Raw genomic sequence first — 16,512 nt, 5'->3', positions numbered from 1 at the left:
GATCTCGGTGCCGATGATCTCGGTGCCGATGATCTCGGTGCCGATGATCTCGGTGCCGATGATCTCGGTGCCGATGATCTCGGTGCCGATGATCTCGGTGCCGATGATCTCGGTGCCGATGATCTCGGTGCCGATGATCTCGGTGCCGATGATCTCGGTGCCGATGATCTCGGTGCCGATGATCTCGGTGCCGATGATCTCGGTGCCGATGATCTCGGTGCCGATGATCTCGGTGCCGATGATCTCGGTGCCGATGATCTCGGTGCCGATGATCTCGGTGCCGATGATCTCGGTGCCGATGATCTCGGTGCCGATAATCTCGGTGCCGATGATCTCGGTGGCTATGATCTCGGTGCCGATGATCTCGGTGCCGATGATCTCGGTGCCGATAATCTCGGTGCCGATGATCTCGGTGCCGATAATCTCGGTGCCGATGATCTCGGTGCCGATGATCTCGGTGCCGATAATCTCGGTGCCGATAATCTCGGTGCCGATAATCTCGGTGCCGATGATCTCGGTGCCGATAATCTCGGTGCCGATGATCTCGGTGCCGATGATCTCGGTGCCGATAATCTCGGTGCCGATGATCTCGGTGGCTATGATCTCGGTGCCGATGATCTCGGTGCCGATGATCTCGGTGCCGATAATCTCGGTGCCGATGATCTCGGTGCCGATAATCTCGGTGCCGATGATCTCGGTGCCGATGATCTCGGTGCCGATAATCTCGGTGCCGATAATCTCGGTGCCGATAATCTCGGTGCCGATGATCTCGGTGCCGATAATCTCGGTGCCGATGATCTCGGTGCCGATGATCTCGGTGCCGATGATCTCGGTGCCGATAATCTCGGTGCCGATGATCTCGGTGGCTATGATCTCGGTGCCGATGATCTCGGTGCCGATGATCTCGGTGCCGATAATCTCGGTGCCGATGATCTCGGTGCCGATGATCTCGGTGCCGATGATCTCGGTGCCGATGATCTCGGTGCCGATGATCTCGGTGGCTATGATCTCGGTGCCGATAATCTCGGTGACGATAATCTCGGTGCCGATGATCTCGGTGCCGATGATCTCGGTGGCTATGATCTCGGTGCCGATAATCTCGGTGCCGATGATCTCGGTGCCGATAATCTCGGTGCCGATGATCTCGGTGCCGATGATCTCGGTGGCTATGATCTCGGTGCCGATGATCTCGGTGCCGATGATCTCGGTGCCGATGATCTCGGTGCCGATAATCTCGGTGCCGATGATCTCGGTGCCGATGATCTCGGTGCCGATGATCTCGGTGCCGATGATCTCGGTGCCGATGATCTCGGTGCCGATGATCTCGGTGCCGATGATCTCGGTGGCTATGATCTCGGTGCCGATGATCTCGGTGCCGATGATCTCGGTGCCGATAATCTCGGTGCCGATGATCTCGGTGCCGATGATCTCGGTGCCGATGATCTCGGTGCCGATGATCTCGGTGCCGATAATCTCGGTGCCGATGATCTCGGTGCCGATGATCTCGGTGCCGATGATCTCGGTGCCGATAATCTCGGTGCCGATAATCTCGGTGCCGATGATCTCGGTGCCGATGATCTCGGTGCCGATGATCTCGGTGCCGATGATCTCGGTGCCGATGATCTCGGTGCCGATGATCTCGGTGCCGATGATCTCGGTGCCGATGATCTCGGTGCCGATAATCTTGGTGCCGATGATCTCGGTGCCGATGATCTCGTTGCCGATGATCTCGGTGCCGATGATCTCGGTGCCGATGATCTCGGTGCCGATGATCTCGGTGCCGATGATCTCGGTGCCGATGATCTCGGTGCCGATGATCTCGGTGCCGATGATCTCGGTGCCGATAATCTCGGTGCCGATGATCTCGGTGACGATAATCTCGGTGCCGATGATCTCGGTGCCGATGATCTCGGTGCCGATGATCTCGGTGCCGATGATCTCGGTGCCGATGATCTCGGTGGCTATTATCTCGGTGCCGATGATCTCGGTGACGATAATCTCGGTGACGATAATCTCGGTGCCGATGATCTCGGTGCCGATAATCTCGGTGCCGATGATCTCGGTGCCGATAATCTCGGTGCCGATGATCTCGGTGCCGATGATCTCGGTGCCGATAATCTCGGTGCCGATGATCTCGGTGCCGATAATCTCGGTGCCGATGATCTCGGTGCCGATGATCTCGGTGCCGATGATCTCGGTGCCGATAATCTCGGTGCCGATGATCTCGGTGGCTATGATCTCGGTGCCGATGATCTCGGTGCCGATGATCTCGGTGCCGATAATCTCGGTGCCGATGATCTCGGTGCCGATGATCTCGGTGCCGATGATCTCGGTGCCGATGATCTCGGTGCCGATGATCTCGGTGCCGATAATCTCGGTGCCGATGATCTCGGTGCCGATGATCTCGGTGCCGATGATCTCGGTGGCTATGATCTCGGTGGCTATGATCTCGGTGCCGATGATCTCGGTGCCGATAATCTCGGTGCCGATGATCTCGGTGCCGATGATCTCGGTGCCGATAATCTCGGTGCCGATGATCTCGGTGCCGATGATCTCGGTGCCGATAATCTCGGTGCCGATAATCTCGGTGCCGATGATCTCGGTGCCGATGATCTCGGTGCCGATAATCTCGGTGCCGATGATCTCGGTGCCGATAATCTCGGTGCCGATGATCTCGGTGCCGATAATCTCGGTGCCGATAATCTCGGTGCCGATGATCTCGGTGCCGATGATCTCGGTGCCGATAATCTCGGTGCCGATGATCTCGGTGCCGATAATCTCGGTGCCGATGATCTCGGTGCCGATAATCTCGGTGGCTATGATCTCGGTGCCGATGATCTCGGTGCCGATGATCTCGGTGCCGATAATCTCGGTGCCGATGATCTCGGTGCCGATGATCTCGGTGACGATAATCTCGGTGCTGATAATCTCGTTGCCGATGATCTCGGTGCCGATGATCTCGGTGTCGATAATCTCGGTGCTGATAATCTCGTTGCCGATGATCTCGGTGCCGATGATCTCGGTGCTGATAATCTCGTTGCCGATGATCTCGGTGCCGATGATCTCGGTGTCGATAATCTCGGTGCCGATAATCTCGTTGCCGATGATCTCGGTGCCGATGATCTCGGTGTCTATTATCTCGGTGCCGACAATCTCGGTGCCGATGATCTCGGTGACGATAATCTCGGTGCTGATAATCTCGTTGCCGATGATCTCGGTGCCGATGATCTCGGTGCTGATAATCTCGTTGCCGATGATCTCGGTGCCGATGATCTCGGTGTCGATAATCTCGGTGCCGATGATCTCGGTGCCGATAATCTCGGTGCCGATGATCTCGGTGCCGATGATCTCGGTGCCGATGATCTCGGTGCCGATAATCTCGGTGCCGATGATCTCGGTGCCGATGATCTCGGTGCCGATAATCTCGGTGACGATAATCTCGGTGCCGATGATCTCGGTGCCGATGATCTCGGTGCCGATGATCTCGGTGCCGATGATCTCGGTGCCGATGATCTCGGTGCCGATGATCTCGGTGACGATAATCTCGGTGCCGATGATCTCGGTGCCGATGATCTCGGTGCCGATGATCTCGGTGCCGATGATCTCGGTGCCGATGATCTCGGTGCCGATGATCTCGGTGCCGATGATCTCGGTGCCGATGATCTCGGTGGCTATGATCTCGGTGCCGATGATCTCGGTGCCGATAATCTCGGTGCCGATGATCTCGGTGCCGATGATCTCGGTGCCGATGATCTCGGTGGCTATGATCTCGGTGCCGATGATCTCGGTGCCGATAATCTCGGTGCCGATGATCTCGGTGCCGATAATCTCGGTGCCGATGATCTCGGTGCCGATGATCTCGGTGACGATAATCTCGGTGCCGATGATCTCGGTGCCGATGATCTCGGTGCCGATGATCTCGGTGCCGATGATCTCGGTGCCGATGATCTCGGTGCCGATGATCTCGGTGCCGATGATCTCGGATCCGATGATCTCGGTGCCGATGATCTCGGTGCTGATAATCTCGGTGCCGATGATCTCGGTGCTGATAATCTCGGTGCCGATGATCTCGGTGCCGATGATCTCGGTGTCTATTATCTCGGTGCCGACAATCTCGGTGCCGATGATCTCGGTGCCGATAATCTCGGTGCCGATGATCTCGGTGCCGATGATCTCGGTGACGATAATCTCGGTGCTGATAATCTCGGTGCCGATGATCTCGGTGCCGATGATCTCGGTGCCGATGATCTCGGTGCCGATGATCTCGGTGCCGATGATCTCGGTGCCGATGATCTCGGTGCCGATGATCTCGGTGCCGATGATCTCGGTGCCGATGATCTCGGTGCCGATAATCTCGGTGCCGATGATCTCGGTGCCGATGATCTCGGTGACGATAATCTCGGTGCCGATGATCTCGGTGCCGATGATCTCGGTGCCGATGATCTCGGTGCCGATAATCTCGGTGACGATAATCTCGGTGCTGATAATCTCGGTGCCGATGATCTCGGTGCCGATGATCTCGGTGCCGATGATCTCGGTGCCGATGATCTCGGTGTCTATTATCTCGGTGACGATAATCTCGGTGCCGATAATCTCGGTGCCGATGATCTCGGTGCCGATGATCTCGGTGACGATAATCTCGGTGCTGATAATCTCGTTGCCGATGATCTCGGTGCCGATGATCTCGGTGCCGATAATCTCGGTGCCGATAATCTCGGTGCCGATGATCTCGGTGCCGATGATCTCGGTGACGATAATCTCGGTGCTGATAATCTCGTTGCCGATGATCTCGGTGCCGATGATCTCGGTGCCGATGATCTCGTTGCCGATGATCTCGGTGCCGATGATCTCGGTGCCGATGATCTCGGTGCCGATGATCTCGGTGCCGATGATCTCGGTGCCGATGATCTCGGTGCCGATGATCTCGGTGACGATAATCTCGGTGCTGATAATCTCGTTGCCGATGATCTCGGTGCCGATGATCTCGGTGCCGATGATCTCGGTGCCGATAATCTCGGTGCCGATGATCTCGGTGCCGATGATCTCGGTGACGATAATCTCGGTGCTGATAATCTCGTTGCCGATGATCTCGGTGCCGATGATCTCGGTGCCGATGATCTCGGTGCCGATGATCTCGGTGCCGATGATCTCGGTGCCGATGATCTCGGTGCCGATGATCTCGTTGCCGATGATCTCGGTGCCGATAATCTCGGTGTCGATGATCTCGGTGCCGATGATCTCGGTGACGATAATCTCGGTGACGATAATCTCGGTGCCGATGATCTCGGTGCCGATGATCTCGGTGCCGATGATCTCGGTGGCTATGATCTCGGTGGCTATGATCTCGGTGCCGATGATCTCGGTGCCGACAATCTCGGTGCCGATGATCTCGGTGCCGATGATCTCGGTGCCGATAATCTCGGTGCCGATGATCTCGGTGCCGATGATCTCGGTGCCGACAATCTCGGTGCCGATGATCTCGGTGCCGATGATCTCGGTGCCGATGATCTCGGTGCCGATGATCTCGGTGCCGATGATCTCGGTGGCTATGATCTCGGTGCCGATGATCTCGGTGCCGATGATCTCGGTGCCGATGATCTCGGTGCCGATGATCTCGGTGGCTATGATCTCGGTGGCTATGATCTCGGTGGCTATGATCTCGGTGCCGATGATCTCGGTGGCTATGATCTCGGTGGCTATGATCTCGGTGGCTATGATCTCGGTGCCGATGATCTCGGTGCCGATGATCTCGGTGCCGATGATCTCGGTGCCGATGATCTCGGTGCCGATAATCTCGGTGCCGATGATCTCGGTGGCTATGATCTCGGTGGCTATGATCTCGGTGCCGATGATCTCGGTGCCGATGATCTCGGTGGCTATGATCTCGGTGCCGATGATCTCGGTGCCGATGATCTCGGTGCCGATGATCTCGGTGGCTATGATCTCGGTGGCTATGATCTCGGTGGCTATGATCTCGGTGCCGATGATCTCGGTGGCTATGATCTCGGTGGCTATGATCTCGGTGCCGATGATCTCGGTGACGATAATCTCGGTGCCGATGATCTCGGTGCCGATGATCTCGGTGCCGATGATCTCGGTGGCTATGATCTCGGTGGCTATGATCTCGGTGGCTATGATCTCGGTGCCGATGATCTCGGTGCCGATGATCTCGGTGCCGATGATCTCGGTGCCGATAATCTCGGTGCCGATGATCTCGGTGCCGATGATCTCGGTGCCGATGATCTCGGTGCCGATGATCTCGGTGCCGATGATCTCGGTGGCTATGATCTCGGTGGCTATGATCTCGGTGACGATAATCTCGGTGCCGATGATCTCGGTGCCGATGATCTCGGTGCCGATGATCTCGGTGCCGATAATCTCGGTGCCGATGATCTCGGTGCCGATGATCTCGGTGCCGATGATCTCGGTGCCGATGATCTCGGTGCCGATGATCTCGGTGGCTATGATCTCGGTGGCTATGATCTCGGTGACGATAATCTCGGTGCCGATGATCTCGGTGCCGATGATCTCGGTGCCGATGATCTCGGTGCCGATAATCTCGGTGCCGATGATCTCGGTGCCGATGATCTCGGTGCCGATGATCTCGGTGCCGATGATCTCGGTGCCGATGATCTCGGTGGCTATGATCTCGGTGGCTATGATCTCGGTGACGATAATCTCGGTGCCGATGATCTCGGTGCCGATGATCTCGGTGCCGATGATCTCGGTGCCGATGATCTCGGTGGCTATGATCTCGATGGCTATGATCTCGGTGCCGATGATCTCGGTGCCGATGATCTCGGTGCCGATAATCTCGGTGCCGATGATCTCGGTGCCGATGATCTCGGTGCCGACAATCTCGGTGCCGATGATCTCGGTGCCGATGATCTCGGTGCCGATGATCTCGGTGCCGATGATCTCGGTGACGATGATCTCTGTGGCTATGATCTCTGTGGCTATGATCTCGGAGGCTATGATCTCGGTGGCTATGATCTCTGTGCCGATGATCTCGGTGCCGATAATCTCGGTGCTGATAATCTCGGTGCCGATGATCTCGGTGCCGATGATCTCGGTGCCGATAATCTCGGTGCCGATAATCTCGGTGCCGATGATCTCGGTGCCGATGATCTCGGTGCCGATGATCTCGGTGCCGATGATCTCGGTGCCGATGATCTCGGTGCCGATAATCTCGGTGCCGATGATCTCGGTGCCGATGATCTCGGTGCCGATGATCTCGGTGCCGATGATCTCTGTGGCTATGATCTCGGTGCCGATGATCTCTGTGGCTATGATCTCGGTGCCGATAATCTCGGTGCCGATGATCTCGGTGCCGATGATCTCTGTGGCTATGATCTCGGTGCCGATGATCTCTGTGGCTATGATCTCGGTGCCGATGATCTCGGTGCCGATGATCTCGGTGCCGATGATCTCGGTGCCGATGATCTCTGTGGCTATGATCTCGGTGCCGATGATCTCGGTGCCGATAATCTCGGTGCCGATGATCTCGGTGCCGATGATCTCGGTGCCGATGATCTCGGTGCCGATGATCTCGGTGCCGATGATCTCGGTGCCGATAATCTCTGTGGCTATGATCTCGGTGCCGATAATCTCTGTGGCTATGATCTCGGTGCCGATGATCTCGGTGCCGATAATCTCTGTGGCTATGATCTCGGTGCCGATAATCTCTGTGGCTATGATCTCGGTGCCGATGATCTCGGTGACGATAATCTCGGTGCCGATGATCTCGGTGCCGATGATCTCGGTGCCGATGATCTCGGTGCCGATGATCTCGGTGACGATGATCTCGGTGCCGATGATCTCGGTGCCGATGATCTCGGTGCCGATGATCTCGGTGCCGATAATCTCGGTGCCGATGATCTCGGTGCCGATGATCTCGGTGCCGATGATCTCGGTGCCGATGATCTCGGTGCCGATAATCTCGGTGCCGATGATCTCGGTGCCGATGATCTCGGTGCCGATGATCTCGGTGCCGATGATCTCGGTGCCGATGATCTCGGTGCCGATGATCTCGGTGGCTATGATCTCGGTGACGATGATCTCGGTGCCGACAATCTCGGTGCCGATGATCTCGGTGCCGATGATCTCGGTGGCTATGATCTCGGTGGCTATGATCTCGGTGCCGATAATCTCGGTGCCGATGATCTCGGTGCCGATGATCTCGGTGCCGATGATCTCGGTGCCGATGATCTCGGTGCCGATGATCTCGGTGCCGATAATCTCGGTGCCGATGATCTCGGTGCCGATGATCTCGGTGCCGATGATCTCGGTGCCGATGATCTCGGTGCCGATGATCTCGGTGCCGATAATCTCGGTGCCGATGATCTCGGTGCCGATGATCTCGGTGCCGATGATCTCGGGGCCGATAATCTCTGTGGCTATGATCTCGGTGCCGATGATCTCGGTGCCGATGATCTCGGTGCCGATGATCTCGGGGCCGATAATCTCTGTGGCTATGATCTCGGTGCCGATGATCTCGGTGCCGATGATCTCGGTGCCGATGATCTCGGTGCCGATGATCTCGGTGCCGATGATCTCGGTGGCTATGATCTCGGTGGCTATGATCTCGGTGCCGATAATCTCGGTGCCGATGATCTCGGTGCCGATGATCTCGGTGCCGATGATCTCGGTGCCGATGATCTCGGTGCCGATGATCTCGGTGCCGATGATCTCGGTGCCGATGATCTCGGTGCCGATGATCTCGGTGCCGATGATCTCAGTACCGATGATCTCGGTGCCGATGATCTCGGTGCCGATGATCTCGGTGCCGATAATCTCGGTGCCGATGATCTCGGTGCCGATGATCTCGATGCCGATGATCTCGGTGCCGATAATCTCTGGCTATGATCTCGGTGCCGATGATCTCGGTGCCGATGATCTCGGTGCCGATGATCTCGGTACCGATGATCTCGGTGCCGATGATCTCGGTGCCGATGATCTCGGTGCCGATGATCTCGGTGCCGATGATCTCGGTGCCGATGATCTCGGTGACAATAATCTCGGTGCCGATGATCTCGGTGCCGATGATCTCGGTGCCGATGATCTCGGTGCCGATGATCTCGGTGCCGATAATCTCGGTGCCGATAATCTCGGTGCCGATGATCTCGGTGCCGATGATCTCGGTGCCGATGATCTCGGTGCCGATGATCTCGGTGGCTATGATCTCGGTGCCGATGATCTCGGTGCCGATGATCTCGGTGCCGATGATCTCGGTGGCTATGATCTCGGTGCCGATGATCTCGGTGCCGATGATCTCGGTGGCTATGATCTCGGTGCCGATGATCTCGGTGGCTATGATCTCGGTGCCGATGATCTCGGTGCCGATGATCTCGGTGCCGATGATCTCGGTGGCTATGATCTCGGTGGCTATGATCTCGGTGCCGATGATCTCGGTGCCGATGATCTCGGTGCCGATGATCTCGGTGCCGATGATCTCGGTGCCGATGATCTCGGTGCCGATGATCTCGGTGCCGATGATCTCGGTGCCGATAATCTCGGTGCCGATGATCTCGGTGCCGATGATCTCGGTGCCGATGATCTCGGTGCCGATAATCTCTGTGGCTATGATCTCGGTGCCGATGATCTCGGTGCCGATAATCTCGGTGCCGATGATCTCGGTGCCGATGATCTCGGTGCCGATGATCTCGGTGGCTATGATCTCGGTGGCTATGATCTCGGTGCCGATGATCTCGGTGCCGATGATCTCGGTGCCGATGATCTCGGTGCCGATGATCTCGGTGCCGATGATCTCGGTGCCGATAATCTCGGTGCCGATGATCTCGGTGCCGATGATCTCGTTGGCTATGATCTCGGTGCCGATGATCTCGTTGGCTATGATCTCGGTGCCGATGATCTCGGTGCCGATGATCTCGTTGGCTATGATCTCGGTGCCGATGATCTCGGTGTCGATGATCTCGGTGCCGATGATCTCGGTGACGATAATCTCGGTGACGATAATCTCGGTGCCGATGATCTCGGTGCCGATGATCTCGGTGCCGATGATCTCGGTGGCTATGATCTCGGTGGCTATGATCTCGGTGCCGATGATCTCGGTGCCGATAATCTCGGTGCCGATGATCTCGGTGCCGATGATCTCGGTGCCGATAATCTCGGTGCCGATGATCTCGGTGCCGATGATCTCGGTGCCGATAATCTCGGTGCCGATGATCTCGGTGCCGATGATCTCGGTGCCGATGATCTCGGTGCCGATGATCTCGGTGCCGATGATCTCGGTGGCTATGATCTCGGTGCCGATGATCTCGGTGCCGATGATCTCGGTGCCGATGATCTCGGTGCCGATGATCTCGGTGGCTATGATCTCGGTGGCTATGATCTCGGTGGCTATGATCTCGGTGCCGATGATCTCGGTGGCTATGATCTCGGTGGCTATGATCTCGGTGCCGATGATCTCGGTGACGATAATCTCGGTGCCGATGATCTCGGTGCCGATGATCTCGGTGCCGATGATCTCGGTGCCGATAATCTCGGTGCCGATGATCTCGGTGGCTATGATCTCGGTGGCTATGATCTCGGTGCCGATGATCTCGGTGCCGATGATCTCGGTGGCTATGATCTCGGTGCCGATGATCTCGGTGCCGATGATCTCGGTGCCGATGATCTCGGTGCCGATGATCTCGGTGGCTATGATCTCGGTGGCTATGATCTCGGTGGCTATGATCTCGGTGCCGATGATCTCGGTGGCTATGATCTCGGTGGCTATGATCTCGGTGCCGATGATCTCGGTGACGATAATCTCGGTGCCGATGATCTCGGTGCCGATGATCTCGGTGCCGATGATCTCGGTGGCTATGATCTCGGTGGCTATGATCTCGGTGGCTATGATCTCGGTGCCGATGATCTCGGTGCCGATGATCTCGGTGCCGATGATCTCGGTGCCGATAATCTCGGTGCCGATGATCTCGGTGCCGATGATCTCGGTGCCGATGATCTCGGTGCCGATGATCTCGGTGCCGATGATCTCGGTGGCTATGATCTCGGTGGCTATGATCTCGGTGACGATGATCTCGGTGCCGATGATCTCGGTGCCGATGATCTCGGTGCCGATGATCTCGGTGCCGATGATCTCGGTGGCTATGATCTCGGTGGCTATGATCTCGGTGGCTATGATCTCGGTGCCGATGATCTCGGTGCCGATGATCTCGGTGCCGATAATCTCGGTGCCGATGATCTCGGTGCCGATGATCTCGGTGCCGATAATCTCGGTGCCGATGATCTCGGTGCCGATGATCTCGGTGCCGATGATCTCGGTGCCGATGATCTCGGTGACGATAATCTCTGTGGCTATGATCTCGGTGCCGATGATCTCGGTGGCTATGATCTCGGTGGCTATGATCTCCGTGCCGATGATCTCGGTGCCGATGATCTCGGTGCCGATGATCTCGGTGCCGATGATCTCGGTGCCGATGATCTCGGTGACGATAATCTCGGTGCCGATAATCTCGGTGCCTATGATCTCGGTGCCGATGATCTCGGTGCCGATGATCTCGGTGCCGATGATCTTGGTGCCGATGATCTCGGTGCCGATAATCTCGGTGCCGATGATCTCGGGGCCGATGATCTCGGTGCCGATAATCTCGGTGACGATAATCTCTGTGGCTATGATCTCGGTGCCGATAATCTCTGTGGCTATGATCTCGGTGCCGATAATCTCGGTGCCGATGATCTCGGTGCCGATAATCTCTGTGGCTATGATATCGGTGCCGATGATCTCTGTGGCTATGATCTCGGTGCCGATGATCTCGGTGCCGATAATCTCGGTGCCGATGATCTCGGTGCCGATGATCTCTGTGGCTATGATCTCGGTGCCGATGATCTCGGTGCCGATAATCTCGGTGCCTATGATCTCGGTGCCGATGATCTCGGTGCCGATGATCTCGGTGCCGATGATCTCGGGGCCGATGATCTCGGTGCCGATAATCTCTGTGGCTATGATCTCGGTGCCGATGATCTCTGTGGCTTTGATCTCGGTGCCGATGATCTCGGTGCCGATAATCTCTGTGGCTATGATCTCGGTGCCGATAATCTCTGTGGCTTTGATCTCGGTGCCGATGATCTCGGTGCCGATAATCTCGGTGCCGATGATCTCGGTGCCGATGAACTCGGTGCCGAAGATCTCGGTGCCGATGATCTCGGTGACGATGATCTCGGTGCCGATGATCTCGGTGCCGATGATCTCGGTGCCGATGATCTCGGTGCCGATGATCTCGGTGCCGATAATCTCGGTGCCGATGATCTCGGTGCCGATGATCTCGGTGCCGATGATCTCGGTGCCGATGATCTCGGTGCCGATAATCTCGGTGCCGATGATCTCGGTGCCGATGATCTCGGTGCCGATGATCTCGGTGCCGATGATCTCGGTGCCGATGATCTCGGTGCCGATGATCTCGGTGGCTATGATCTCGGTGACGATGATCTCGGTGCCGACAATCTCGGTGCCGATGATCTCGGTGCCGATGATCTCGGTGGCTATGATCTCGGTGGCTATGATCTCGGTGCCGATAATCTCGGTGCCGATGATCTCGGTGCCGATGATCTCGGTGCCGATGATCTCGGTGCCGATGATCTCGGTGCCGATGATCTCGGTGCCGATAATCTCGGTGCCGATGATCTCGGTGCCGATGATCTCGGTGCCGATGATCTCGGTGCCGATGATCTCGGTGCCGATGATCTCGGTGCCGATAATCTCGGTGCCGATGATCTCGGTGCCGATGATCTCGGTGCCGATGATCTCGGTGCCGATAATCTCTGTGGCTATGATCTCGGTGCCGATGATCTCGGTGCCGATGATCTCGGTGCCGATGATCTCGGTGCCGATAATCTCTGTGGCTATGATCTCGGTGCCGATGATCTCGGTGCCGACAATCTCGGTGCCGATGATCTCGGTGCCGATAATCTCGGTGCCGATGATCTCGGTGGCTATGATCTCGGTGGCTATGATCTCGGTGCCGATAATCTCGGTGCCGATGATCTCGGTGCCGATGATCTCGGTGCCGATGATCTCGGTGCCGATGATCTCGGTGCCGATGATCTCGGTGCCGATGATCTCGGTGCCGATGATCTCGGTGCCGATGATCTCGGTGCCGATGATCTCAGTACCGATGATCTCGGTGCCGATGATCTCGGTGCCGATGATCTCGGTGCCGATAATCTCGGTGCCGATGATCTCGGTGCCGATGATCTCGATGCCGATGATCTCGGTGCCGATAATATCTGGCTATGATCTCGGTGCCGATGATCTCGGTGCCGATGATCTCGGTGCCGATGATCTCGGTACCGATGATCTCGGTGCCGATGATCTCGGTGCCGATGATCTCGGTGCCGATGATCTCGGTGCCGATGATCTCGGTGCCGATGATCTCGGTGACGATAATCTCGGTGCCGATGATCTCGGTGCCGATAATCTCTGTGGCTATGATCTCGGTGCCGATGATCTCGGTGCCGATAATCTCGGTGCCGATAATCTCGGTGCCGATGATCTCGGTGCCGATGATCTCGGTGCCGATGATCTCGGTGCCGATGATCTCGGTGGCTATGATCTCGGTGCCGATGATCTCGGTGCCGATGATCTTGGTGCCGATGATCTCGGTGGCTATGATCTCGGTGCCGATGATCTTGGTGCCGATGATCTCGGTGGCTATGATCTCGGTGCCGATAATCTCTGTGGCTATGATCTCGGTGCCGATGATCTCGGTGCCGATGATCTCGGTGCCGATGATCTCGGTGGCTATGATCTCGGTGGCTATGATCTCGGTGCCGATGATCTCGGTGCCGATGATCTCGGTGCCGATGATCTCGGTGCCGATGATCTCGGTGCCGATGATCTCGGTGCCGATGATCTCGGTGCCGATGATCTCGGTGCCGATAATCTCGGTGCCGATGATCTCGGTGCCGATGATCTCGGTGCCGATGATCTCGGTGCCGATAATCTCTGTGGCTATGATCTCGGTGCCGATGATCTCGGTGCCGATAATCTCGGTGCCGATGATCTCGGTGCCGATGATCTCGGTGCCGATGATCTCGGTGGCTATGATCTCGGTGGCTATGATCTCGGTGCCGATGATCTCGGTGCCGATGATCTCGGTGCCGATGATCTCGGTGCCGATGATCTCGGTGCCGATGATCTCGGTGCCGATAATCTCGGTGCCGATGATCTCGGTGCCGATGATCTCGTTGGCTATGATCTCGGTGCCGATGATCTCGTTGGCTATGATCTCGGTGCCGATGATCTCGGTGCCGATGATCTCGTTGGCTATGATCTCGGTGCCGATGATCTCGGTGCCGATGATCTTGGTGCCGATGATCTCGGTGCCGATGATCTCGGTGCCGATGATCTTGGTGCCGATGATCTCGGTGCCGATGATCTCGGTGCCGATGATCTCGGTGGCTATGATCTCGGTGCCGATGATCTCGTTGGCTATGATCTCGGTGCCGATGATCTCGGTGCCGATGATCTCGGTGCCGATGATCTCGGTGCCGATGATCTCGGTGCCGATGATCTCGGTGGCTATGATCTCGGTGCCGATGATCTCGGTGGCTATGATCTCGGTGCCGATGATCTCGGTGCCGATGATCTCGGTGCCGATGATCTCGGTGCCGATGATCTCGGTGGCTATGATCTCGGTGCCGATGATCTCGTTGGCTATGATCTCGGTGCCGATGATCTCGGTGCCGATGATCTCGGTGCCGATGATCTCGGTGCCGATGATCTCGGTGCCGATGATCTCGTTGGCTATGATCTCGGTGCCGATGATCTCGGTGCCGATGATCTCGGTGCCGATGATCTCGGTGCCGATGATCTCGGTGCCGATGATCTCGGTGGCTATGATCTCGGTGCCGATGATCTCGTTGGCTATGATCTCGTTGGCTATGATCTCGGTGCCGATGATCTCGGTGCCGATGATCTCGGTGCCGATGATCTCGGTGCCGATGATCTTGGTGCCGATGATCTCGGTGGCTATGATCTCGGTGCCGATGATCTCGGTGCCGATGATCTCGTTGGCTATGATCTCGGTGCCGATGATCTCGTTGGCTATGATCTCGGTGCCGATGATCTTGGTGCCGATGATCTCGGTGCCGATGATCTCGGTGCCGATGATCTCGGTGGCTATGATCTCGGTGCCGATGATCTCGGTGCCGATGATCTCGGTGCCGATGATCTCGGTGCCGATGATCTCGGTGCCGATGATCTCGGTGCCGATGATCTCGGTGGCTATGATCTCGGTGCCGATGATCTCGGTGGCTATGATCTCGGTGCCGATGATCTCGGTGGCTATGATCTCGGTGCCGATGATCTCGGTGCCGATGATCTCGGTGCCGATGATCTCGGTGCCGATGATCTCGGTACCGATGATCTCGGTGCCGATGATCTTAGTGCCGATGATCTCGGTGCCGATAATCTCGGTGCCGATGATCTCGGTGCCGATAATCTCGGTGCCGATGATCTCGGTGCCGATGATCTCGGTGCCGATGGTCTCGGTGCCGATCATCTTGGTGACGATAATCTCGGTGCCGATGATCTCGGTGACGGTAATCTCGGTGCCGATGATCTCGGTGCCGATGATCTTGGTGCCGATGATCTCGGGGCCGATGATCTCGGTGCCGATGATCTCGGGGCTGATGATCTCGGTGCCGATGATCTCGGTGCCGATGATCTCGGTGCCGATGATCTCGGTGCCGATGATCTCGGTGGCTATGATCTCGGTGGCTATGATCTCGGTGCCGATAATCTCGGTGCCGATGATCTCGGATCCGATGATCTCCGTGCCGATAATCTCGGTGCCGATGATCTCGGATCCGATGATCTCGGTGACGATAATCTCGGTGGCTATGATCTCGGTGCCGATGATCTCGGTGCCGATGATCTCGGTGCCGATAATCTCGGTGCCGATGATCTCGGTGCCGATGATCTCGGTGCCGATAATCTCGGTGCCGATGATGTCGGTGCCGATGATCTCGTTGCCGATGATCTCGGTGCCGATGATCTCGGTGCCGATAATCTCGGTGCCGATGATGTCGGTGCCGATGATCTCGTTGCCGATGATCTCGGCGCCGATGATCTCGGTGACGATAATCTCGGTGCCGATGATGTCGGTGCCGATGATCTCGTTGCCGATGATCTCGGTGCCGATGATCTCGGTGCCGATGATCTCGGTGCCGATGATCTCGGTGCCGATAATCTCGGTGCCTATGATCTCGGTGCCGATGATCTCGGTGCCGATGATCTCGGTGCCGATGATCTCGGTGCCGATGATCTCGGTGCCGATGATCTCGGTGCCGATGATCTCGGTGCCGATGATCTCGTTGCCGATGATCTCGGTGCCGATAATCTCGGTGCCGATAATCTCGGTGCCGATGATCTCGGTGCCGATGATCTCGATGCCGATGATCTCGGTGCCGATAATCTCGGTGCCGATAATCTCGGTGCCGATGATCTCGGTGCCGATGATCTCGGTGGCTATGATCTCGGTGCCGATG

At 56.9% G+C, this 16,512-nt stretch overlaps 1 protein-coding gene across 1 annotated transcript in view; it reads right to left on the bottom strand.

The window, feature by feature from the left end:
• Positions 1 to 16,512, bottom strand: part of LOC138865430 (mucin-22-like) — a 33,492-nt gene that overhangs the window by 13,068 nt on the left and 3,912 nt on the right. The window contains exons 7-15 of the mRNA XM_070135774.1: positions 11,920 to 12,211; positions 11,560 to 11,754; positions 11,245 to 11,364; positions 9,896 to 10,029; positions 8,307 to 8,538; positions 6,856 to 6,995; positions 4,933 to 5,148; positions 4,573 to 4,848; positions 2,847 to 3,318 (exon numbers count right to left, since the gene is read on the bottom strand). Coding sequence (XP_069991875.1) covers positions 2,847 to 3,318; positions 4,573 to 4,848; positions 4,933 to 5,148; positions 6,856 to 6,995; positions 8,307 to 8,538; positions 9,896 to 10,029; positions 11,245 to 11,364; positions 11,560 to 11,754; positions 11,920 to 12,211 — 2,077 coding nt within the window. The remainder of the gene's footprint in view (positions 1 to 2,846; positions 3,319 to 4,572; positions 4,849 to 4,932; positions 5,149 to 6,855; positions 6,996 to 8,306; positions 8,539 to 9,895; positions 10,030 to 11,244; positions 11,365 to 11,559; positions 11,755 to 11,919; positions 12,212 to 16,512) is intronic.

Source organism: Penaeus vannamei, chromosome 2 (genome assembly GCF_042767895.1).
Source record: "Penaeus vannamei isolate JL-2024 chromosome 2, ASM4276789v1, whole genome shotgun sequence".
Lineage (NCBI taxonomy): Eukaryota > Metazoa > Arthropoda > Malacostraca > Decapoda > Penaeidae > Penaeus > Penaeus vannamei.
The sequence above is the reverse complement of the archived record's forward strand: the minus strand, read 5'-3'. Positions and strand labels throughout refer to the sequence as shown.